General features: G+C 41.4%; 2 protein-coding genes and 2 non-coding genes across 4 annotated transcripts; 3 read left to right on the top strand and 1 right to left on the bottom strand.

Moving 5' to 3' along the window:
• Positions 1-253: 253 nt before the first annotated feature.
• Positions 254-326, top strand: Trnar-ucu. Its single transcript has one exon. It is a non-coding gene; the product is annotated as a tRNA-Arg (tRNA).
• A 1,442-nt stretch (positions 327-1,768) lies between these two features.
• LOC113470554 lies at positions 1,769-8,246 on the top strand. Its single transcript, XM_026829078.1, has 7 exons — positions 1,769-2,034; positions 2,230-2,465; positions 4,291-4,632; positions 4,787-5,018; positions 6,553-6,658; positions 7,425-7,586; positions 8,223-8,246. The coding sequence occupies exons 1-7, from the start codon at positions 1,910-1,912 to the stop codon at positions 8,244-8,246; spliced, it is 1,227 nt and encodes a 408-aa protein (XP_026684879.1). The 5' UTR covers positions 1,769-1,909.
• Positions 8,247-10,046: 1,800 nt separating this feature from the next.
• Positions 10,047-25,040, bottom strand: LOC103516780 (ribonucleoside-diphosphate reductase large subunit-like). Its single transcript, XM_026829077.1, has 15 exons — positions 24,761-25,040; positions 23,913-24,001; positions 23,538-23,793; positions 22,646-22,774; positions 21,958-22,203; positions 21,292-21,477; positions 20,740-20,929; positions 20,183-20,313; positions 19,251-19,442; positions 18,396-18,587; positions 17,624-17,809; positions 12,444-12,633; positions 11,847-11,977; positions 10,635-10,826; positions 10,047-10,444 (listed from the first exon to the last, which is right to left on the bottom strand). Exons 1-15 carry the CDS (start codon positions 24,876-24,878, stop codon positions 10,251-10,253), a joined length of 2,622 nt encoding a protein of 873 aa, XP_026684878.1. The 5' UTR covers positions 24,879-25,040; the 3' UTR covers positions 10,047-10,250.
• Trnar-ucu lies at positions 16,042-16,114 on the top strand. The gene has a single exon. It is a non-coding gene; the product is annotated as a tRNA-Arg (tRNA).
• Positions 25,041-25,291: the final 251 nt, after the last annotated feature.

The following is a 25,291-nucleotide window of genomic DNA, read 5'->3' as shown; positions in this document are numbered from 1 at the left end:
CCGCCCCGGACGGGAATCGAACCCGCGGCCTAGCGCTTACAAGGCAGACGCGCCACCAACCAAGCTAACTAGGCTGGCTTCTCATTTGTACTATCTGAAAACATGTGGGGGTGGCGGAAACGCTCTGTATTGATTAAAGTTCAAAGTTTACCGCCAATGAAAAGCTCGGTCTCGTGGTGGAAAACGAAAGTTCAAATACTTTTCCTACCTTTCCAAGTTTACATTTTACTATTATTTCCTCCATGCCGCATGAGCCCTTGTGGCCTAGTGGATAAGGCATCGGACTTCTAATCCGAGGATCGTGGGTTCGAATCCCACCAGGGGTGAATTTTTGGACTATTTTCTCTTTTTAATGTAGCGAATTGTCAGGTGTTCAAGTGCTTACATTACTGATATTAGTTTTGTTCAAGGGAAAGCCAAAAGAAACTGTCGTTTACTTCCAGTAAGATTTAAGGTGTAAGGGGCTGAATTTTAATAGTAGCAGTTGACAGAGGTTTATGTGGAGAGGGGGAGGGGTGAAAAAAAAGAAGGGTAGGGAGGAAGGGAGAGGAATACCAATGTTTATTTCATTTATTTTATATTAAAAGCATGAAAAGGTTGTGGAAAATACAGTCAAATTTAATAAACCCCAGGACAGAAGGGTTTTCCTAAATTCAAACAAATGGGTTCATATTATTCAATGTTTCTCACCCAGAATCCTAGAAACAATCAGTTTTCTCAAGTGTATTAGATTTGAGGAGGATGAAATCGAGCCAGCCTGCTTTGGAAGCGCTAGATCGCGGGTTCGATTCCCGCCTGGGGCGAACTTACATTCCGAGAGGAACAAGTTGGAGCCAGCCAGCTTTGGAAGCACTAGGTCGCGGGTTCGATTCCCGCCTGGCCGAATCTTATGAACTGATGAGGTTCGTTCGCAGATCGGCTGGCTTTCTCCTATCCTGTCCTTCTCTCCGATTACGGGACGATATGACCTCAGCAGTTATAAGTTCCCTCTATGAAACCTTTTCGAAGAAGGAAAAAAAGGGAGAAAGAAATGTGAGAACTCTTTTGTTCCTATCTCCTTACACTTCTTTTGAATACTTAAAGTGGCGTTAATTTGAATAAAAGTGAGAACGATTTTGAAGTTCGATAACAAAAAACCTCTTTTCCTTTTGTACTCAGATAAAGTCACACATAAAGTCCTGCTTCCTTGTCTTTGAGAAAAAATCTACAAAGATCACGTTCTTCTATCGTTTTTGCTCTTGAAAGGAAAAGATCGAGATTTTTTTTTTTTTCAAGTTAATTTTCAGCGATCTATCTCGGAACGATCTGCTTTTCACAATTTTCTCTCGCGAGCTACCACATCGCCTATCGAAAGAGAAAGCTCAAGACTCTTGACCTCCCAAGTTGATTACTCGGGCATTAGTTAGGGTATTTAGCTGAAAAGCATTTTTTCCCCTTTAGGGCTCTTCAACACTACGGACAGTATAGGTACCTAAGTACTTTTGCACATTTCTGCAATTTGCTGTGCTCTGGGTGTTTTTCTGTCAATATGGGGTTTCTTTTCCAAGTGCTCATCAGGTTTTGTGTTTTGTTAGAAGTGAAACACTTGACTGCCGATAAAGTCGATCTTGGCCACAGCGGTGAACGTGATGTATTGTACTTGATGTTGAACAGGTAAGAAGTAGATAGATACGTACGATTACGTAAGTAGTATGTACCTTTATTGTTCTCTCGCGAGCTACCACATCGCCTATCGAAAGAGAAAGCTCAAGACTCTTGACCTCCCAAGTTGATTACTCGGGCATTCGTTAGGGTATTTAGCTGAAAAGCCTTTTTTCCCCTTTAGGGCTCTTCAACACTACGGACAGTATACCTAAGTACTTTTGCACATTTCTGCAATTTGCTGTGCTCTGGGCATTTTTCTGTTAACATGGGGTTTCTTTTCCAAGTGCTCATCAGGTTTTGTGTTTTGTTAGAAGTGAAACACTTGACTGCCGATAAAATCGATCTTGGCCACGGCGGTGAACGTGATGTATTGTACTTGATGTTGAACAGGTAAGAAGTAGGTAGATACGTACGATTGAGTAAGTAGTATGTACCTTTATTGTAGACTGTCGTGATAGAATAGGCAAAAACTAGGTACCTATATGATTTAAAGAAAGTACCTAGGTACGTACCTATGGCATAGATTTTTGAGGTAGAGTGTAGGTACCTACATAGCATAGAAAATAATTCTACTTTTTTTTTCAGACATTCCGGCCAGAACAAGATTACTCCTTTTGAATCCAATGGAGTTAATCTTAACACGTTCACTGCTAGGCCCAATCTCAACACGTTCAGTGCACCCAAGGAGTACCGGGTTAGACAATATCGGTGGAATCTGGTGAGGAGTATACAGAGATATTTGAGTTATCTGGAAAGAGAATGGGAGGTGATTGATAGAAATGAGTTACCACATGTTCTACTGGGACTGACAGTGGCACAAGGTGAGCCTTCAATATGGTTAAAAACTCCGATTTTGCCCATTTCGTCGAATAGAGCTACTGGGACTGACAGTGGCACAAGGTGAGCCTTCAATATGGTTAAAAACTCCGATTTTGCCCATTTCGTCGAATAGAGATAAAAAAATAAAAAAAAACAACACCTATAGAGGTACCTGCCTCAGTAGTGTAACCATAGCATAGTGTTTGAGGTGCTCCAACCGAGTGGTGTGAAATTTCATTTGAGAATTTCACCACACAATTGTCCAATAGGTTAGCTGACAGAAAATACCTTTGAAATAGAGCTCGCCAAGTAAATAAATTCTTACCTGCGGCCCGCCAATGTTCAACAAATATCAAAAATGGCCCTCTATACATTTTGAGTTTGACATGCCTGTTGTAGACTGTCGTGATAGAATAGGCAAAAACTAGGTACCTATATGATTAAAAGAAAGTACCTATGTAGGTAGGTAACTAGGTACCTATGAGATAGATTTTTGAGGTAGAGTGTAGGTACCTACATAGCATAGAAAATAATTCTACTTTTTTTTCCAGACATTCCGGCCAGAACAAGATTACTCCTTTTGAATCCAAAGGAGTTAATCTTAACACGTTCACTGCTAGGCCCAATCTCAACACGTTCAGTGCACCCAAGGAGTACCGGGTTAGACAATATCGGTGGAATCTGGTGAGGAGTATACAGAGATATTTGAGTTATCTGGAAAGAGAATGGGAGGCGATTGATAGAAATGAGTTACCACATGTTCTACTGGGACTGATAGTGGCACAAGGTGAGCCTTCAATATGGTTAAAAACTCCGATTTTGCCCATTTCGTCGAATAGAGATATATATATAAAAAAAAACAACACCTATAGAGGTACCTGCCTCAGTGTAACCATAGCATAGTGTTTGAGGTGCTCCAACCGAGTGGTGTGAAATTTCATTTGAGAATTTCACCACAGAATTGTCCAATAGGTTAGCTGACAGAAAATACCTTTGAAATAGAGCTCGCCAAGTGTTTGAGAATTTCACCACAGAATTGTCCAATAGGTTAGCTGACAGAAAATACCTTTGAAATAGAGCTCGCCAAGTGAATAAATTCTACCAAAAAGACTAACTGTATTGGACAAATCCGAGATATCAATACGCAAAGAGATATTCAAGAGATGCAATCGCATGTCAAATGTCAATGACGCAATTCTAAACATGAATGGCACTCCTCACATCAATGACGACAGAGATGTCAACTGTGACATCGACGAAAAAATTCGAAATAACATAGATGCACTCAACATTGGTATGGATGCCAAAATCCGAACTGACATCAATGGAAATTTTCTGAGTGAAACGTACAACAGTGATGAAAGGTTGAATAATGGTGACATAGACATCGGAATCATTCAACCCGAAGGAGACATAAATGCCAAAAACATATATAACCCGTATACCAATGCCAAAAACATATACAAACCGTATACCAATGCAAAAAACATATACAACCTGTATACCAATGCCAAAAACATATACAACGAGTCAAATCACGCCCAATCCCAACCCGCTACTTCAGTATTTGACCCTCAAAACAAATCAAGTACGCACCCTCTTCCTAAAGTTAATATTAGAGGACTCTAACAACAGACAACTATGGACCCGAGTCTTCCACCCGAAGCTTTGGCGAATTTCCGAAACATTACGAATGCTCCGCGAAAACGATCGAGAGTTTCCGAATTTCGACGGAAACGGCCGAACTTTTGCGAGGGTTCGCGGAAACGAACGAGACTTCGCGAAGTTTCGAGGAAATGAATTGCATCTTTCTTGTCACTCTTCCAGCTCAGCTACAAATGAGTCAAATCACGCCCAATCCCAACCCGCTACTTCAGTATTTGACCCTTAAAACAAATCAAGTACGCACCCTCTTCCTAAAGTTAATACTAGAGGACTCTAACAACAGACAACTATGGACCCGAGTCTTCCACCCGAAGCTTTGGCGAATTTCCGAAACATTACGAATGCTCCGCGAAAACGATCGAGAGTTTCCGAATTTCGACGGAAACGACCGAACTTTTGCGAAGGTTCGCGGAAACGAACGAGACTTCGCGAAGTTTCGAGGAAATGGCCGAGCATTCACAAAGTTCTCCGAAAGGGACCGATCATTTACGAAGTTCCGCGGAAGTTTCCGAATTTCGACGGAAATGGCCGAGCATTCACAAAGTTCTCCGAAAGGGACCGATCATTTACGAAGTTCCGCGGAAATGACCGAGAATTCACGAATCGCCCGGAAAGCCCTTCGTGTGACAATGTCGAGCGTGGTGCCTATTTCCGAGAGACCAGGCTGCGAGAAAAGTCGAACGAGTGTCTACAGGACCGGAAAGCCCTTCGTGTGACAATGTCGAGCGTGGTGCCTATTTCCGAGAGACCAGGCTGCGAGAAAAGTCGAACGAGTGTCTACAGGGTCTACTGACCGAGTGTTCGTCGAGTGAAGAATGTAGGGACCTTATGATGGAACCCGCTGGGGGCTACTCGTTGGCACATCAGACCCTGTATTTTATACTGGCAAGGCAGGTAAGACAGGGAGGGGTTTCAAAACTTGGGTGTGAAAATCACACGAGTTTCCTCATCCTCTTTTTATTCTCTTTTTGAAGAGCTCTGATAGAGGGAACTGTGACAATGCAGGTGTTATCGTCACAAAAGAGAAAAGGGAGGGACATGATAGGAGAAATTTGGGTGTTCCGAGATACATATGTTTAGGATAAAATTCGTACCGGCTTGGGGGAGAAGGGCACAGAACTGTAAGGGATGACCGATTTTGGGAAAATTCCTTTGAGCTAAGGGTCTTGATTTTGGTCGAACTTGACTTGTAAACTATAGAGAGATACAGGGGGGTCTTACTTCGTAAATTGTCAGATTAGAAATAAATTGTCAAAACAAACAAATTTAAACAGAAAAAAGGAAAAGTTGAAGGAACAGGAAAAATTGTTTCGAAAAGCGATGAAACATGGACGGAAATAAGGACTTTCTTACCCAAATTCTGTTGGTTGGATTTTCGGTTGCACGCATCCTTGTACAACATATAAGGGGTCCCTGTTTCTATTTGAGAATCCAAGATGGCGAACCACAGCTTCCTGGCGGGGACTTGACGAATGAATTTGCCTGAAAAATAAATGTTGGAAACTGATCGTGTGAACCCAAGTAGGATAACATAAGAGAAAGCCAATGTTCCAAGAACAAACCACTTGCGTATACCCAACATCCACAGCCCCTGTGAGCCAGACATTTAAGGGCCCTACAGGGACACATTGAAGAGCTTTTGAACACCTAGAATTGACCCAGCAGGTCCCCAGGTGAAATCTTGGGGAGGAAGTACATACATACTTCTTTATAACAAACCTTACCCGTTTGGGATAAAGTTTGCTTAGTTGGGAATCAAACCTGTGACCCAATATCTACAAGGCAATAGGTAATAAGAAGGGCCCCTGTGAGCCAGACATTTAGGGGCCCTACAGGGACACATTGAAGAGCTTTTGAACACCTAGAATATTGACCCAGCAGGTCCCCAGATGAAATCTTGGGGAGGAAGTACATAGGTACATACTTCTTTGTAACAAACCTTACCCGTTTGGGATAAAGTTTGCTTAGGTGGGAATCAAACCTGTGACCCAATATCTACAATCTACAAGGCAATAGGTAATAAGAAGGAAGGTCCTTAACTCTTGTCTTACATTTTGGAATATTCCTTTTATGGTCTAGGTGTGCAACAAGAAAGGATTTTGCAAAAATCTAAACCGATCCTGAGATATGATCAATTTTTGATCCCTAAAATCTCCACCATAAGAAATACACAGAGTGCAGAAACTGCGGGAAAGAATTGTTCCGCTCTCGACCAACATTTTGAGTTTTGTTTATGCTTTTAATTTGATAACTATGCAGGTAATAGGGAGCGCGCAGTGCAACCATATTTTTTATTATTTTCTACAAGTTTGGCCATGTGTCGGGATGAACTAGCGGGATTCCGGAGCAAAGCGATGGAATTCAGCTAGTAGGTAATAAGATAAGTAAGGTCCTTAACTCTTGTCTTACATTTATGTGTTTCAGGGATTATTTAACGGGATTTCAAAAGAGGAACCAAGAGCGTAGACAAAGAAATCAAGAAAGATTAGAACAAAAACTCAAAGAAGAAAAGAAGAGAATCAAGAAAGAAGTAAGTTGAAAATAATTAATGAATAAAATAAATTTTTTGAAGTGTGATGAAATACCTAGGTAACTATCAGGAAATGGCCGAGCATTCACAAAGTTCTCCGAAAGGGACCGATCATTTACGAAGTTCCGCGGAAATGACCGAGAATTCACGAATCGCCCCGAAAGCCCTTCGTGTGACAATGTCGAGCGTGGTGCCTATTTCCGAGAGACCAGGCTGCGAGAAAAGTCGAATAGAGCGGAGACAAAGAAATCAAGAAAGATTAGAACAAAAACTCAAAGAAGAAAAGAAGAGAATCAAGAAAGAAGTAAGTTGAAAATAAATAATGAATAAATAAATTTTTTGAAGTGTGATGAAATACCTAGGTAACTATCAGAAAGAAATCAAGAAAGATTAGAACAAAAACTCAAAGAAGAAAAGAAGAGAATCAAGAAAGAAGTAAGTTGAAAATAATTAATGAATAAATAAATTTTTTGAAGTGTGATGAAAAATACCTATCAGAAAAAAACCCTTGATATATTAACTTGAGTTTATTTAAGCATTGTTAAATAGATTCACACAACCCTTGTTTTTAAAAGCCCCTTTTTACAAGCTCTAATGATCCCTTTGATTTGTTTGCAGGCAAAAGAGTCGTAACTATCAGAAAAAAAAACCCTTGATATACCTAATAACTTGAGTTTATCTAAGCATTGTTAAATAGATTCACACAACCCTTGTTTTTAAAAGCCCCTTTTTACTAGCTCTAATGATCCCTTTGATTGGTTTGCAGGCAAAAGAGTCATACAAAAAGCTTGTGAAATCCTACGAACCTATTCCTGAAGTAGAAGACCTTCTAGCAGAAGAACATGATCTCCCCAGCCACTCAGTTAGTATTCTTGAGCTAAACACTGAAGACATTGCCAGAGAAAACTGTTGGATTGGAAAGAATCAGGTAAACTTATTTTCTTATTTACCTTGAGCTTTTTTTTACTTAGTGCCACAAACATATACAAACCGTATACCAATGCCAAAAACATATACAACCTGTATACCAATGCCAAAAACATATACAATCCGTATATCAATGCCAAAAACATATACAATCCGTATACCAATGCCAAAAACATGAATAATCCGAATTCCCGTGGCATAGCTAGGGAATATTTGGATCTTTATATTGAGAATTGTAGTGCCACAAACATATACAAACCGTATACCAATGCCAAAAACATATACAACCTGTATACCAATGCCAAAAACATATACAATCCGTATACCAATGCCAAAAACATATACAATCCGTATACCAATGCCAAAAACATGAATGATCCGAATTCCCGTGGCATAGCTAGGGAATATTTGGATCTTTATATTGAGAATTGCGTGGTATGTGGCATGGAAGGATATATGGAATTTTTATCACCAGAACTTGGCCAGCGCATTCTGCTACGACAGAATGAACGCGGATGTTTTGACGGGTAAGTGTGTTGAACAGGGTTTATACACTTTCCCCAGAATTTTCCAGAAAAATATGGGGCAGAGGTACTTAAAAATCACTAAGATTACTCTTTCAGTTAAATAAAAAAAAGTGCAATATGCAGAACGTCAATGAATATGAAGGGGAATGTCCCAGTTTTGACGGGTAAGTGTGTTGAACAGGGTTTATACACTTTCCCCAGAATTTTCCAGAAAAATATGGGGCAGAGGTACTTAAAAATCAGTAAGATTACTCTTTCAGTTAAATAAAAAAAAGTGCAATATGCAGAACGTCAATGAATATGAAGGGGAATGTCCCGCAAGCCGTTTTTCAGAAATACTTGATATTTAATTTGAATATTTTTAATTTTTGACCGGGTAGCAAATTCCATGACTTTTCCAGGTTTCAAATTAAATTTTCAAGATTTTCCATGACTTTTTGGCCGATTTTTAGATTCCCTGACTTTACTAGGTTTTCCAGTTTTTCCAAGTCGCGTTTTCGTCTTTAAGCGTTTCTAGGGTGTTATGTAAATCTTCAATTTCTCTTCTCTTTGTTTCAGATATGAGGATTCATGCGATCATCATATGTCAGCAGTTAGTATTGCTTTCCTCTCAATGCAACTACGGCTGTTTGCGTAAGAGGCAAAATATTACAAGGAAGAGATGCGTTTGGAAATGGCCTTTGAAAGAAGAAAAAAAATCCCATGGTTTAATAAATTAACATAATTTGAGAATCCAAGATGGCGAACCACAGCTTCCTGGCGGGGACTTGACGAATGAATTTGCCTGAAAAATAAATGTTGGAAATTGATCGTGTGAACCCAGCTAACGACTACGGTAGGTAATCATTAGTTGAGCACGGATGTTTGAATTTTTTATGGCGATCAAAAGTGTCCGCGGGCCCGTACTCGATATATGTAAGGTTCGGCCTTCGGCCGCTACTTAAGGCCTAAACTTTGAAGAAGCTTAAAAAGAGTTTGCAATTCTCAGGCCTTTAAATTTTGACCAAAGTCGCTCGAACTTGGCACTGAGATTCGATAAATTATGTAGATCAAAAGCGTAAGAGGCAAAATATTACAAGGAAGAGATGCGTTTGGAAATGGCCTTTGAAAGAAGAAAAAAAATCCTATAGTTTAATAAATTAACATCAATAATTACGAAACAGAAGAGGGAGGAGAAAAATGACTCCCTGAGGCGTAAGAGGCAAAATATTACAAGGAAGAGATGCGTTTGGAAATGGCCTTTGAAAGAAGAAAAAAAATCCTATAGTTTAATAAATTAATATCAATAATTACGAAACAGAAGAGGGAGGAGAAAAATGACTCCCTGAGAAATAAAAACCGATTTGAATCATACGAAATTGCACCCTCAAAAGACGAAAGGATTTCTGATATTTATTTTTTTAGAAATACAATAAAAATAAGGAAAGTAAAAAAAAAATTCACATTAAATTAAATCCCGAGGAATAAATGTAAAAAAACGAGATTTTTTTTTAAAAAAAAGAATACATTGGTTTCGAAACATGAATGAAAAAATAATCACAAATAAACACAAAAAAAGTGCCGCAAATAAAACGGGGGAGTGTGGTTATAAATATAGATGGCAAGACAAATAAATTAATGAACGATACTTGTACTGTGGAACCTAAGGCAACCTGAAAATAAACTTAATCCAAATATTTATCCTGCGGCCTTGCTGTTAGGGCCACAGCTGTCTGTCGCAACTAAAAATAAAAAGTAGAATTAAAATGCACCTGCCGCCTTCATGTTGCGACCACAGCTGTTTCATTTCTCAGTGTGTTGGATGTGCCGCTAGATATGTATTGCCACAACCAAGAAAAATAAACTTAATCCAAATATTTATCCTGCGGCCTTGCTGTTAGGGCCACAGCTGTCTGTCGCAACTAAAAATAAAAAGTAGAATTAAGTAAAATGCACCTGCCGCCTTCATGTTGCGACCACAGCTGTTTCATTTCTCAGTGTGTTGGGTGTGCCGCTAGATATGTATTGCCACAACCAAGAGCCACATGTGCATAAAAACCTGGAATAAAAACGCTTGTCCTCCGGCCTTTAGCCTCGAAAATAAAACGAAGCTGGAGGCCGCAGTTGGCCAGTTACAACTGCGTCAAGATTTGGCGGACCTAAGCGCCGCACATCATACAGTCCTCCTTGTTGTCGCGCCGACAAATCATGGCGGCCATAGCTTGCTCTTGGTCGGCCTGAATTTCTTCCTGGCTGCGGGTATCTTTGGAGGCCATGGCGTTTGCCATTTTGGTCTTGTCGATGGTGAACTGAATGGCGTTCGCAGCCGGCTTGGTTCGCAGATAGTACATACCTGATGGGAAGGAAAAAAAATGCGGGTTAGTATGTACATAGTTTATTTAGATTAGTAGCTTAGTCTGGCTGGGAGCCGTTAAACAGGAAGTAGACCAGTTTAGTCTGGCTGGGGGACTTTACACAGGGAGTATACCAGCCTGGATTTCCCTTGCTAGGATCTTATTCCGCTGTTGAGAGATTTTACCCACCCGTTTTGAGTCCTAGCTTCCAGCCGTGGAAATGCATCGAGCTCATTTTGGCATAGTTGATTTCCGCCATGTAGATGTTGAGTGACTGAGACTGGTCTATGAACGCTCCCCTATCGGCCGCCATGTCCAGAACTGTCTTCTGCGGAATCTCCCACACCGTCTTGTACAGGTCCTTGAGCTTCTGGGGAATGCCTACAAGAAAGGATCAGATGGGCTATTAAAAAAAGATGGTGAAAGAAGTAAAATGTTGTTCTTCACCAATGTAAAGGAATTAGTGCCAGCCCAGTTAGCTTGGTTGGTAGCGCGTCTGACTTGTAAGTGCTAGGCCGCGAGTTCGATTCCCGCCCGTGGCATATTTTATTCTGTACGATAATGTTCGTTCTCGGAACGGCTGGCTTTCCTCCTATCCTGTCTTCCTTCTCTCTTCGATTTCGGGACGATAAGACTGATAATGTTCGTTCTCGGAACGGCTGGCTTTCTCCTATCCTGTCTTCCTTCTCTCTTCGATTTCGGGACGATAAGACCTTAGAGGTTGCAGTTACTTCTGTCAAATCTTTCTAAAAAAAAGAAGGAATTAGTTCTTGGGACATTTTCCTGGGAAGAAATAACAGTATACAATTCACACTGTTTTGTACAGGTCCTTGAGCTTTTGAGGAACGGCTGCAAAAAACAATACATTTTCTCAAGTCGAATAAATTCCTTTCTTGCCAGCCTTTTCGGGTGTGCAAGCTGGCACATTTGGAAACCGGTCCCATGATAAGGGTTGATGATAGGAAAGTTAGCTTGAAAGGAGCCGCACCTTTGTAAGCGGTTGGTCGTGGGTTCGATTCCCGCCCGGGGCGAATTTTAAACACAGATACGGTTCGTTCTCGGAACGGCCGGCTTTCTCCCATCCTGTTCTCCTTTTCTCTTTGATTTCGGGACGATAAGACTTCCGTAGGTAATCAGTTCCCTTGATTTTTTTTTTTTACGTGTATAAATTCAACTGCAAGTTACTTACCTTCAATGTCTTGTATGGAGCCATTATTGACACGATTCCCGCCCGGGGCGAATTTTAAACACAGATACGGTTCGTTCTCGGAACGGCCGGCTTTCTCCCATCCTGTTCTCCTTTTCTCTTCGATTTCGGGACGATAAGACTTCTGTAGGTAATCAGTTCCCTTGATTTTTTTTTTTTATTTACGTGTATAAATTCAACTGCAAGTTACTTACCTTCAATGTCTTGTATGGAACCATTATTGACGATCAGTTGATCCTTCATGTTATCATCCCATAGTCCAAGCTCCACCAGGTCTCGCAATAGATGATGATTCACCACTTGGAATTCACCACTCAACACTCGCCTGGGTAAGAGAAAAAATTTCCTTTAAGAATAAGTTAAATTCCCTACAGGAATAATTTAAATTCCCAACAGGAATATAATAAATTGAATTCCCTTTGGGGAGTTAAATTCCCCTTGAGAAGTTAAATTCCCTACAGAAATAAGTTAAATTTCCTACAGGAATAAGGTAAATTTCCTGAGGAAAAAGTTAAAGTCCCTTTGGGGAGTTCAATTCCCTACAGGAATAAGTTAAATTCCTTTTGGGGGGGTTAAATTTCCTACAGAAGTTAAATTCACCCCAGGGCTGATTGAGAGGCTGACGAAAAACGTCAACCCCTTTTGGACACGGGGAAAAGGAAGATTTTTTTTGAGATCATATTATATGATTTGTACCTATCGCTAATTTAATGACTTGTATGTAAATAAATTATGACTTGTATCACTCATTTCATGACTTGTATGGATAAATTACGACTTGTATCACTCACCTCGAGTAGATATTACTCGTGTACGGTTCGAAGGACTCATTGTTACCCAGGATCTGTGCAGTGGAGGCCGTTGGCATTGGAGCGATGAGTAGAGAATTGCGTACACCGTGCTTGGCAATCTTCTCCTTGAGGGCTGCCCAGTCCCAAAGATCTGTGGGTGTCACGCCCCACATGTCGTACTGAAGAATACCTGCGTGTGAGAGTTATAATGATGAGTGTGAGAGTTCAGAGTTGTAATAATGAGTGTGAGAATTATAATGATGAGTGTGAGAGTTATAATGATGAGTGTGAGAGTTATAATAATGGGTGTGAGAGTTATAATGATGAGTGTGAGAGTTATAATGGTGGATGTGAGAGTTAAAATAATGAGTGTGAGAATTATAATAATGATTGTGAGAGTTATAACAATGAGTGTGAGAGTTATAATGATGAGTGTGAGAGTTATAATGATGGCTCGGCCACGGAGGCTACTCTAAAAAATTACCTTGAAACCAAAAAAGTTGTAGTTGAAGTCTCTGTCGTAAATGATAGCAGAGTTCAGACGGTCAGCATTCTTCATAATAATCTCGTAGTGCTTATCGGAGATCATTGGGGTGCGAGTTCCCGTTTCCTTGTTTACCATGTTGTACAACTCTTCAATCACCTCTGAAAATTGAATGTTCAATAATTATTACATGTAAAAAGTAGAACAGAACACTTTAGGTAGGTACTTATTCTAGTTAGGAACACTGCAAACTAAAAAAAAAAAAAAGATTTTTTTGTGTTCAGCAAGAATACTTGTTGTATTAAAGCACCTTAAAGGAGGAAAAAAAAGAGGGGGGGAATACTTGTCCATAATGTTGCTCTTATGATAGGATCTTAATGCACTGTGCTAAACATTATGACTTGATTTGGACTCAAACCACCATTCTTTAGAGATCAAGTCTACCACATCCACAATAGTTGGGGAAGCCTTCTTCTACCAATAAACTGAATTGAACACAATCTTCAACATCAAATGCAGGCAAAGAGCATACATACCCTCTGTTTAATAACCCTTAGCCAGACAAGGCTAGGGGATGTTAAACAGAGAGCAGACTAGTGCCAGCTGTGGAACTATAAGCAGGGAGGAGAACAGCTAACCCTAACCAGCCTAGCTAGTTGGGGTATTTCAAAGGGTTCTCTTTGCTTTAAAAGAACAAGCACAAATTCTCACAATGTTTGATTGAGGTTCAGGACAGCCAATCATACATGGCTAGAGACCATCACCCCAGTGTATGGCAGAAGAAAAAAAAATCTTTTTTTTTTTTTATTCTTTCATCTTGAGCTAAGGGTCTTGATTTTGGTCGAACTTGACTTGTAAACTATAGAGAGATACAGGGGGGTCTTACTTCGTAAATTGTCAGATTAGAAATAAATTGTCAAAACAAACAAATTTAAACAGAAAAAAGGAAAAGTTGAAGGAACAGGAAAAATTGTTTTGAAAAGCGATGAAACATGGACGGAAATAAGGATTTTCTTACCCAAATTCTGTTGGTTGGATTTTCGGTTGCACGCATCCTTGTACAACATATAAGGGGTCCCTGTTTCTATTTGAGAATCCAAGATGGCGAACCACAGCTTCCTGGCGGGGACTTGACGAATGAATTTGCCTGAAAAATAAATGTTGGAAATTGATCGTGTGAACCCAGCTTACGACTACGGTAGGTAATCATTAGTTGAGCACGGATGTTTGAATTTTTTATGGCGATCAAAAGTGTCCGCGGGCCCGTACTCGATATATGTAAGGTTCGGCCTTCGGCCGCTACTTAAGGCCTAAACTTTGAAGAAGCTTAAAAAGAGTTTGCAATTCTCAGGCCTTTAAATTTTGACCAAAGTCGCTCGAACTTGGCACTGAGATTCGATAAATTATGTAGATCAAAAATTTTGCAGACAGCTTCCATAAATTATGACGATCAAAAGTGTCCGCGGGCCGGAACTCGAGAAATGTACGGTTTAGCCGCTACTTAACGCCAAATCTTCGAAAAAGATCAAAAAGAGTTCGCAATGCTCAGGCCTTTAGATTTCAGCCAAAGTCGCTCGAACTTGGCACAAAGATTCAATAAATTATGTAGATCAAAAATATCCTTGGGCCCTATTTCCCGAAGGTACGGTTCGGCCGTTATTCCGGACCAGAGTTCCGCTATTTAGGGCTATACAGGGAAAAAGCTCAAAAGGAACTAGCGCTTCTCACGACTTTACCTTTAGTCACAGGTCGCTCAAATTTTGCAGACAACTTCCATAGCTTATGACGATCAAAAGTGTCCGCAGGCCGGAACTCGAGAAATGTACGGTTCGGCCGTTATTCAACGCCAAAATGGAAGCTTTTCTACGAAAAAAAAAAAAAAAAAAAAAAAAAAAAAAAAATCAATAATAAGTAGGTAGTTCCAAAATAGATTCCTCTGAGAAAAATCAATAAGTATCTACCCACGTACAAACCGACTTTTCAAATGTTTCCCATTTGTTTTTTTTTTTTTTTTTTTAAGAGGTTTGAAGAGGTAACTGTAACTGCTAGGGTCTTATCGTTCCGAAATCGAAGAGAGAAGGGGAAGACAGGATAGGAGAAAAGCCAGCCGTTCCGAGAACGAACATTATCCCATCAGGATAAAATCCGCCCCGGGCGGGAATCGAACCCGCGGCCTAGCGCTTACAAGGCAGACGCACTACCAACTAAGCCAACTAGGCTGGCCTTCCCATTTTTACTATCTGAAAACATGTGGGGGTGGCGGAAACGCTCTGTATTGATTAAAGTTCAAAGTTGACCGCCAATGAAAAGCTCGGTCTCGTGGTGGAAAACGAAAGTTCAAATACTTTTCCTACCTTCCCAAGTTTACATTTTACTATTATTTCCTCCAACATGTTATCATCCCATAGTCCAAGCTCCACCAGGTCTCGCAATAGATGATGATTCACCACTTGGAATTCACCACTCAACACTCGCCTGGGTAAGAGAAAAAATTTCCTTTAAGAATAAGTTAAATTCCCTACAGAAATAAATTAAAGTCCCTTTGGGGAGCTAAATTCCCTACAGGAATAAGTTGAATTCCCTTTGGGGAGTTAAATTCCCTACAGGAATAAGTCACACTCCCCTTGGGGAGTTAAATTCCCTTTGGGGAGTTAAATTCCCTTTGGGGAGCTAAATTCCCTTTGGGGAGCTAAATTCCCTACAGGAATAAATTAAATTCCCTTTGGGGGGGTTAAATTCGGTACAAGAATAAGTTAAATTCACCCCAGGGCTGATTGAGAGGCTGACGAAAAACGTGAACCCCTCTTGCACACGTGAAAAGGGAAGATTTTTTTTAGGCATTATAAATTCGTACCGGGAAATCGAACCCAAGACCTAGCGCTTATAAGGCAGGCGCGGTATATCACAAATAACATTAACAATCTCGATTGTACCTAAACAAGAACAAAAGCAACTTATACTCTTCACAGTTTTATAGTACCCATTCATAGTATAGTCACGTCAGAATCTATCAGAATTGGCAGGCGCGGTATATCACAAATAACATTAACAATCTCGATTGTAAACAAGAACAAAAGCAACTTATACTCTTCACAGTTTTATAGAGCCGCATGAGCCCTTGTGGCCTAGTGGATAAGGCATCGGACTTCTAATCCGAGGATCGTGGGTTCGAATCCCACCAGGGGTGAATTTTTTGGACTATTTTCTCTTTTTAATGTAGCGAATTGTCAGGTGTTCAAGTGCTTACATTACTGATATTAGTTTTGTTCAAGGGAAAGCCAAAAGAAACTGTCGTTTACTTCTAGTAAGATGGCACATCAGACCCTGTATTTTATACTGGCAAGGCAGGTAAGACAGGGAGGGGTTTCAAAACTTGGGTGTGAAAATCACACGAGTTTTCTAATCCTCCTTTTATTATTTTTTTGAAGCGCTCTGATAGAGGGAACTGTGACAATGCAGGTGTTATCGTCCCAAAAGAGAAAAGGGAAGGACATGATAGGAGAAATTTGGATGTTCCGAGATATGTTTAGGATAAAATTCGTACCGGGAAATCGAACCCAAGACCTAGCGCTTATAAGGCAGGCGCGGTATATCACAAATAACATTAACAATCTCGATTGTAAACAAGAACAAAAGCAACTTATACTCTTCACAGTTTTATAGTACCTATTCATAGTATAGTCACGTCAGAATCTATCAGAATCTCGATTGTTTCAGAACAACTGCACTGTATTGGACAAATCCGAGATATCAATACGCAAAGAGATATTCAAGAGATGCAATCGCATGTCAAATGTCAATGACGCAATTCTAAGCACGAATGGCACTCCTCACATCAATGACGACAGAGATGTCAACTGTGACATTGACGGTATCAAAACTGACATCGACGCAAAAATTCGAAATGACATAGATGCACTCAACATTGGTATGGATGCCAAAATCCGAACTGACATCAATGGAAATTTTCTGAGTGAAACGTACAACAGTGATGAAAGGTTGAATAATGGTGACATAGACATCGGAATCATTCAACCCGAAGGAGACATAAATGCCAAAAACATATACGATTCGTCCATGGATGTCAAAAACATATACAACCCGTATACCAGTGCCAAAACCTTGAGGGCTGCCCAGTCCCAAAGATCTGTGGGTGTCACGCCCCACATGTCGTACTGAAGAATACCTGCGTGTGAGAGTTATAATGAGTGTGAGAGTTATAATGATGAGTGTGAGAATTATAATGATGAGTGTGAGTTATAATAATGAGTGAGAGAGTTATAATGATGAGTTGATGAGTGTGAGAGTTAAAATAATGAGTGTGAGAGTTATAATAATGAGTGTGAGAGTTATAATAATGAGTGAGAGTTATAATAATGAATGTGAGAGGGGTGTAAAAACAATAACTTCGAATGCCATTATGGAAATCATGGGATGTTCCGTATCACTGAAGTGTGATGCAAGAGATAGAGATGAGTGGCTTCAATGATGGGTGTGAGAGTTATAATAATGAATGTGAGAGGGGTGTAAAAACAATAACTTCGAATGCCATTATGGAAATCATGGGATGTTCCGGATCACTGAAGTGTGCTGTGTGATGCAAGAGATAGAGATGAGTGGCTTCAACGACAAGGCCTGGTGGCCTTTAGATTTAGAATATGATGACCATTATGGATCGGAAAAGTAAAAAATCTACCTTGGCTAACTGGAGATCCCTCATAGGTTTGGTAAGGCCCGTCTCTGGCGGCGATTTCACAGCTAGCTTCCAGAGCTCCGTAGTAGATGGTCTCGAAGATTTGCTTGTTGAGTAGGCGACTTTCATTGCAATCGAACGGGAGTCGCATTTGAATGAACAAATCTGCTAATCCTTGAACACCAATACCTGTGAAACAAAATCAAATCAATCAAATCTCAAATTATTTGTGATAAAGCTGAGCTTCTAGGCGACTTTCATTGCAATCGAACGGGAGTCGCATTTGAATGAACAAATCTGCTAATCCTTGAACACCAATACCTTTGAAACAAAATTAAATCAATCAAATTATTTGTGATAAAGCTGAGCTTTTTCACAACTTTAGTGGATATCACAACATTACTAAGTGCCTCCTTTGCAATCAATTTCCATATTTCAATAATATTTTTACACTGACAATGCCGCCACTGGTCGCTATTCGATTAAAGTAGCTACTCAATTGTCCTCACGAGGCTGAGTGCACCACGAAATCCACGGAGCCGAAAAAACTTCGACCCCGCCGGGAATCGAGCCCGGGACCTCCGGAGTGCAAGCCACTGTTTCATTTCTCAGTGTGTTGGGTGTGCCGCTAGATATGTATTGCCACAACCAAGAGCCACATGTGCATAAAAACCTGGAATAAAAACGCTTGTCCTCCGGCCTTTAGCCTCGAAAATAAAACGAAGCTGGAGGCCGCAGTTGGCCAGTTACAACTGCGTCAAGATTTGGCGGACCTAAGCGCCGCACATCATACAGTCCTCCTTGTTGTCGCGCCGACAAATCATGGCGGCCATAGCTTGCTCTTGGTCGGCCTGAATTTCTTCCTGGCTGCGGGCATCTTTGGAGGCCATGGCGTTTGCCATTTTGGTCTTGTCGATGGTGAACTGAATGGCGTTCGCAGCCGGCTTGGTTCGCAGATAGTACATACCTGATGGGAAGGAAAAAAAAATGCGGGTTAGTATGTACATTATGTAGTTTATTTAGATTAGTAGCTTAGTCTGGCTGGGAGACGTTAAACAGGAAGTAGAAAAGCCTAGTCTGGCTGGGGGACTTCAAACAGGGAGTATATCGGCCTGGATTTCCCTTGCTAAAGAAATAGCAAAGGTTGAGTGCGAAGGGCGTCCACTCGTAAAATTTGAAGCCAAAATCAAATATCAGCTCAAAGCAATCACCCTAGTTAGGGCTGATTGAGAGGCTGACGAAAAACGCCGACCCCGTCTATACACGGGAAAAGGTGAAGAAAGAAGAAGAAAGGAGAAAGAAGAAGAAAGGAGAAAGGAGGAAGGGAGAAGGAGGAGGAGAAAGGAGAAGGAGGAGGAGAAGAAGAAGAAGAACGAGAAGGAGACGGAGAAGAAGAAGAAGGAGGAGGAGGAGAAGGAGGAGGAGAAGGAGGAGGAGGAGAAGGAGAAGAAGGAGGAGGAGAAGGAAAAGAAGGAGGAGGAGGAGAAGGAAAAGAAGGAGGAGGAGGAAGAGGAAGAGGAGGAGGAAGAGGATGAGAAGAAGGAGAAGGAGGAGGAAAATTACTAGAAAGGTAATTCTTTTATAAAACAGCCCCTAGGATCTTATTCCGCAGTTGAGAGATTTTACTCACCTGTTTTGAGTCCTAGCTTCCAGCCGTGGAAATGCATTGAGCTCATTTTGGCGTAGTTTATTTCCGCCATGTAGATGTTGAGTGACTGAGACTGGTCTATGAACGCTCCCCTATCGGCCGCCATGTCCAGAACTGTCTTCTGCGGAATCTCCCACACCGTTTTGTACAGGTCCTTGAGCTTCTGGGGAATGCCTACAAGAAACGATAAGATGGGCCATTGAAAAAAGAAGGTGAAAGAAGAAAAATGTTGTTCTTCACAAATGTAAAGGAATTAGTGCCAGCCTAGTTAGCTTGGTTGGTAGCGTGTCTGACTTCTAAGCGCTAGGCCGCGAGTTCGATTCCCGCCCGTGGCATATTTTATTCTGTACGGATAATGTTCGGTCTCGGAACGGCTGGCTTTCTCCTATCCTGTCTTCCTTCTCTCTTCGATTTCGGGACGATAAGACCTTAGAAGTTGCAGTTCCTTCTGTCAAATCTTTCTAAAAAAGAAGTAATTAGTTCTTGGGACATTTTCCTGGGAAGAAATAACAGTAGATAATCCACACTGTTTTGTAGAGGTCTTTCAGCTTTTGAGGAACGGCTGCAAAAAACAATACATTTTCTCAAGTCGAATAAATTCCTTTCTTGCCAGCCTTTTTGGGTGTGCAAGCTGGCACATTTGGAAACCGGTCCCAAGTCCGTGTAAATGATAAGGGTTGATGATAGGAAAGTTAGCTTGAAAGGAGCCGCACCTTTGTAAGCGGTTGGTCGTGGGTTCGATTCCCGCCCGGGGCGAATTTTAAACACAGATACGGTTCGTTCTCGGAACGGCCGGCTTTCTCCCATCCTGTTCTCCTTTTCTCTTTGATTTCGGGACGATAAGACTTCCGTAGGTAATCAGTTCCCTTGATTTTTTTTTTTTACGTGTATAAATTCAACTGCAAGTTACTTACCTTCAATGTCTTGTATGGAGCCATTATTGACAATCAGTTGATCCTTCATGTTATCATCCCATAGTCCAAGCTCCACCAGGTCTCGCAATAGATGATGATTCACCACTTGGAATTCACCACTCAACACTCGCCTGGGTAAGAGAAAAAATTTCCTTTAAGAATAAGTTAAATTCCCTACAGGAATAATTTAAATTCCCAACAGGAATATAATAAATTGAATTCCCTTTGGGGAGTTAAATTCCCCTTGAGAAGTTAAATTCCCTACAGAAATAAGTTAAATTTCCTACAGGAATAAGGTAAATTTCCTGAGGAAAAAGTTAAAGTCCCTTTGGGGAGTTCAATTCCCTACAGGAATAAGTTAAATTCCTTTTGGGGGGGTTAAATTTCCTACAGAAGTTAAATTCACCCCAGGGCTGATTGAGAGGCTGACGAAAAACGTGAACCCCTCTTGCACACGGGAAAAGGGAAGATTTTTTTTAGGCATTAATTATGACTTGTATCACTCATTTCATGACTTGTACCACTTCTACGAATAAATTACGACTTGTATCACTCACCTCGAGTAGATATTACTCGTGTACGGTTCGAAGGACTCATTGTTACCCAGGATCTGTGCAGTGGAGGCCGTTGGCATTGGAGCGATGAGTAGAGAATTGCGTACACCGTGCTTGGCAATCTTCTCCTTGAGGGCTGCCCAGTCCCAAAGATCTGTGGGTGTCACGCCCCACATGTCGTACTGAAGAATACCTGCGTGTGAGAGTTATAATGATGAGTGTGAGGTTATAATAATGAGTGTGAGAGTTATAATATGTGTGAGAGTTATAATGATGAGTGTGAGAGTTATAATGGTGGATGTGAGAGTTTAAATAATGAGTGTGAGAGTTATAATGATGAGTGTGAGAGTTATAATGATGAGTGTGAGAGTTATAATAATGAATGTGAGAGGGGTGTAAAAACAATAACTTCGAATGCCATTATGGAAATCATGGGATGTTCTGGATCACTGAAGTGTGATGCAAGAGATAGAGATGAGTGGCTTCAACGACAAGGCCTGGCCTTTAGATTTAGAATATGATGACCATTATGGATCGGAAAAGTAAAAAATCTACCTTGACTAACTGGAGATCCCTCATAGGTTTGGTAAGGCCCGTCTCTGGCGGCGATTTCACAGCTAGCTTCCAGAGCTCCGTAGTAGATGGTCTCGAAGATTTGCTTGTTGAGTAGGCGACTTTCATTGCAATCGAACGGGAGTCGCATTTGAATGAACAAATCTGCTAATCCTTGAACACCAATACCTTTGAAACAAAATCAAATCAATCAAATCTCAAATTATTTGTGGTAAAGCTGAGCTTTTTCACAACTTTAGTGGATATCACAACATTACTAAGTGCCTCCTTTGCAATCAATTTCCATATTTCAATAATATTTTTACACTGACAATGCCGCCACTGGTCGCTATTCGATTAAAGTAGCTACTCAATTGTCCTCACGAGGCTGGGTGCACCACGAAATCCACGGAGCCGAAAAAACTTCGACCCCGCCGGGAATCGAACCCGGGACCTCCGGAGTGCAAGCCTAGTGTGATACCCACTCGGCCAAGGAGGTTGCTAGAGGAACTATTATTCAATTCTAGTTAAACCTTTCACTCACCAATGGGCCGATGTCGCATATTCGAATTCCTCGCTTCCTCAACCGGATAAAAGTTCACGTCGATGATCTTGTTCAGATTTTTGGTCACTATCTTGGCGACGTCTTTGAGCTTGGTGTTCACTCACCAATGGGCCGATGTCGCATATTCGAATTCCTCGCTTCCTCAACCGGATAAAAGTTCACGTCGATGATCTTGTTCAGATTCTTGGTCACTATCTTGGCGACGTCTTTGAGCTTGGTAAAGTTGTAAGTCTTATCGGCCGGGTTAATGTACATGTTGAGAGCAATGGAGGCCAGGTTACATACGGCCACTTCGTCCTTGGAGGTATACTCGACTATTTCCGTACACAGGTTGCTGCATTTGATTGTGCCTGAGGCGAAGATAATGGGTTAATTTTATTATGATTCCAGTACCCTTCTACCAGTAGCTAAGGGGAGAAGGGCACAGAACTGTAAGGGATGACCGATTTTGATACACAGGTTGCTGCATTTGATTGTGCCTGAGGCGAAGGTAATGGGTTAATTTTATTATGATTCCAGTACCCTTCTACCAGTAGCTTGGGGGAGAAGGGCACAGAACTGTAAGGGATGACCGATTTTGGGAAAATTCCTTTGAGCTAAGGGTCTTGATTTTGGTCGAACTTGACTTGTAAACTATAGAGAGATACAGGGGGGTCTTACTTCGTAAATTGTCAGATTAGAAATAAATTGTCAAAACAAACAAATTTAAACAGAAAAAAGGAAAAGTTGAAGGAACAGGAAAAATTGTTTCGAAAAGCGATGAAACATGGACGGAAATAAGGATTTTCTTACCCAAATTCTGTTGGTTGGATTTTCGGTTGCACGCATCCTTGTACAACATATAAGGGGTCCCTGTTTCTATTTGAGAATCCAAGATGGCGAACCACAGCTTCCTGGCAGGGACTTGACGAATGAATTTGCCTGAAAAATAAATGTTGGAAACTGATCGTGTGAACCCAGCTTACGACTACGGTAGGTAATCATTAGTTGAGCACGGATGTTTGAATTTTTTATGGCGATCAAAAGTGTCCGCGGGCCCGAACTCGATATATGTAAGGTTCCGCCTTCGGCCGCTACTTAAGGCCTAAACTTTGAAGAAGCTTAAAAAGAGTTCGCATTGCTCAGGCCTTTAAATTTCAGCCAAAGTCGCTCGAACTTGGAACAAAGATTCGATAAATTATGTAGATCAAAAGTATCCTTGGGCTCTCTTTCCAGAAGGTTCGATTCGGCCTTTAATCCGGATCAAAGTTCCGCTATTTAGGCCTATACGGGGAAAAAGTTCAAAAGGAACTAGCGCTTCTCACGACTTTACCTTTAGCCACAGGTCGCTCAAATTTTGCAGACAACTTCCATAGCTTATGACGATCAAAAGTGTCCGCAGGCCGGAACTCGAGAAATGTACGGGTCGGCCGTTATTTAACGCCAAAACTTTGACAACGCTCACAGAAAGTGTTGGCTATTTCTCCTCTTACCTTCCGCCTCGTACTTCTTATACAGGTCATCAAACTTCTCTCCCCAGGAGTCCGACAGTCACAGGTCGCTCAAATTTTGCAGACAACTTCCATAGCTTATGACGATCAAAAGTGTCCGCAGGCCGGAACTCGAGAAATGTACGGTTCGGCCGTTATTCAACGCCAAAACTTTGACAACGCTTACAAAAAGAGTTGGCTATTTCTCCTCTTACCTTCCGCCTCGTACTTCTTATACAGGTCATCAAACTTCTCTCCCCAGGAGTCCGACAGGCCTCGGCAGGTGTTGGGGCACATCAGACTCCACTGAGCATCACTCTCCACGCGTCTCATGAATTCGTCCGGTATCCACAGGCCGTAGAACAGGTCCCGCGCGCGGAACTCTTCCTTGCCGGTGTTCTTCTTGAGCTCGAGGAAGTCGAAAATGTCGCCGTGCCACGGCTCCAGATAGATGGCGAAAGCGCCCGGCCTCTGTCAATAAAATCGAACAGAATAGATAGACTTTTTAGAAGGCAGACGCGCTACCAACCAAGCTAACTAGACTGGCTATGAAAACATTACCCACGAAATAAACAAGACCTTTAGATTACAGCATGGGTATATATATATATATATTTTATTTGAGAATCCAAGATGGCGAACCACAGCTTCCTGGCGGGGACTTGACGAATGAATTTGCCTGAAAAATAAATGTTGGAAATTGATCATTGATCGTGTGAACCCAGCTTACGACTACGGTAGGTAATCATTAGTTGAGCACGGATGTTTGAATTTTTTATGGCGATCAAAAGTGTCCGCGGGCTCGAACTCGATATAGATGTAAGGTTCGGCCTTCGGCCGCTACTTAAGGCCTAAACTTTGAAGAAGCTTAAAAAGAGTTTGCAATTCTCAGACCTTTAAATTTTGACCAAAGTCGCTCGAACTTGGCACAGAGATTCGATAAATTATGTAGATCAAAAATTTTGCAGACAGCTTGCATAAATTATGACAATCAAAAGTGTCGGCGGGCCGGAACTCGAGAGATGTACGGTTTAGCCGCCATTTAACGCCAAATCTTCGAAAAAGATCAAAAGGAGTTCGCAATGCTCAGGCTTTTAGATTTCAGCCAAAGTCGCTCAAAATTGGCACAGAGATTCAATAAATTATGTAGATCAAAAATATCCTTGGGCCCTGTTTCCCGAAGGTACGGTTCGACCGTTATTCCGGACCAGTGTTCCGCTATTTAGGGCTATACGGGGGAAAAGGCTCAAAAGGAACTAGCGCTTCTCACGACTTTACCTTTAGCCACAGGTCGCTCAAATTTTGCAGACAACTTCCATAGCTTATGACGATCAAAAGTGTCCGCAGGCCAGAACTCGAGAAATGTACGGGTCGGCCGTTATTTAACGCCAAAACTTTGACAACGCTCACAAAAAGAGTTGGCTATTTCTCCTCTTACCTTCCGCTTCGTACTTCTTATACAGGTCATCAAACTTCTCTCCCCAGGAGTCCGACAGGCCTCGGCAGGCGTTGGGGCACATCAGACTCCACTGAGCATCACTCTCCACGCGTCTCATGAATTCGTCCGGTATCCACAGGCCGTAGAACAGGTCCCGCGCGCGGAACTCTTCCTTGCCGGTGTTCTTCTTGAGCTCGAGGAAGTCGAAAATGTCGCCGTGCCACGGCTCCAGATAGATGGCGAAAGCGCCCGGCCTCTGTCAATAAAATCGAACAGAATAGATAGACTTTTTAGAAGGCAGACGCGCTACCAACCAAGCTAACTAGACTGGCTATGAAAACATTACCCATGAAATAAACAAGACCTTTAGATTACAGCATGGGTATATAATTATATATATAACGCGCTACCAACCAAGCTAACTAGACTGGCTATGAAAACATTACCCATGAAATAAACAAGACCTTTAGATTACAGCATGGGTATATATATATATTTTTTAGAGGTTTGATAAAGGGAACTGTAACTGCT

The sequence above is a fragment of the Diaphorina citri genome, unplaced genomic scaffold (genome assembly GCF_000475195.1).
Source record: "Diaphorina citri unplaced genomic scaffold, Diaci psyllid genome assembly version 1.1 scaffold1662, whole genome shotgun sequence".
NCBI classification, from domain to species: domain Eukaryota; kingdom Metazoa; phylum Arthropoda; class Insecta; order Hemiptera; family Psyllidae; genus Diaphorina; species Diaphorina citri.
Note: the sequence above shows the minus strand (reverse complement) of the source record. Positions and strands in the feature narration are given on the sequence as shown.

Excerpts from the sequence above, each read along its gene's own strand:
- LOC113470554 (XM_026829078.1), top strand. The coding sequence starts at position 1,910 with ATGGGGTTTCTTTTCCAAGTGCTCATCAGGTTTTGTGTTTTGTTAGAA. Across the intron at positions 2,035-2,229 it reads TTGTACTTGATGTTGAACAG|ACATTCCGGCCAGAACAAGA; the intron begins GTAAGAAGTAGG and ends TTTTTTTTTCAG. Across the intron at positions 5,019-6,552 it reads CTGTATTTTATACTGGCAAG|GGATTATTTAACGGGATTTC; the intron begins GCAGGTAAGACA and ends TATGTGTTTCAG.
- LOC103516780 (XM_026829077.1), bottom strand. The coding sequence starts at position 24,878 with ATGAGACGCGTGGAGAGTGATGCTCAGTGGAGTCTGATGTGCCCCAAC. Across the intron at positions 19,443-20,182 it reads CTCCATACAAGACATTGAAG|GCATTCCCCAGAAGCTCAAG; the intron begins GTAAGTAACTTG and ends CGTTTCTTGTAG. Across the intron at positions 10,827-11,846 it reads TTCCATACAAGACATTGAAG|GCATTCCCCAGAAGCTCAAG; the intron begins GTAAGTAACTTG and ends CCTTTCTTGTAG.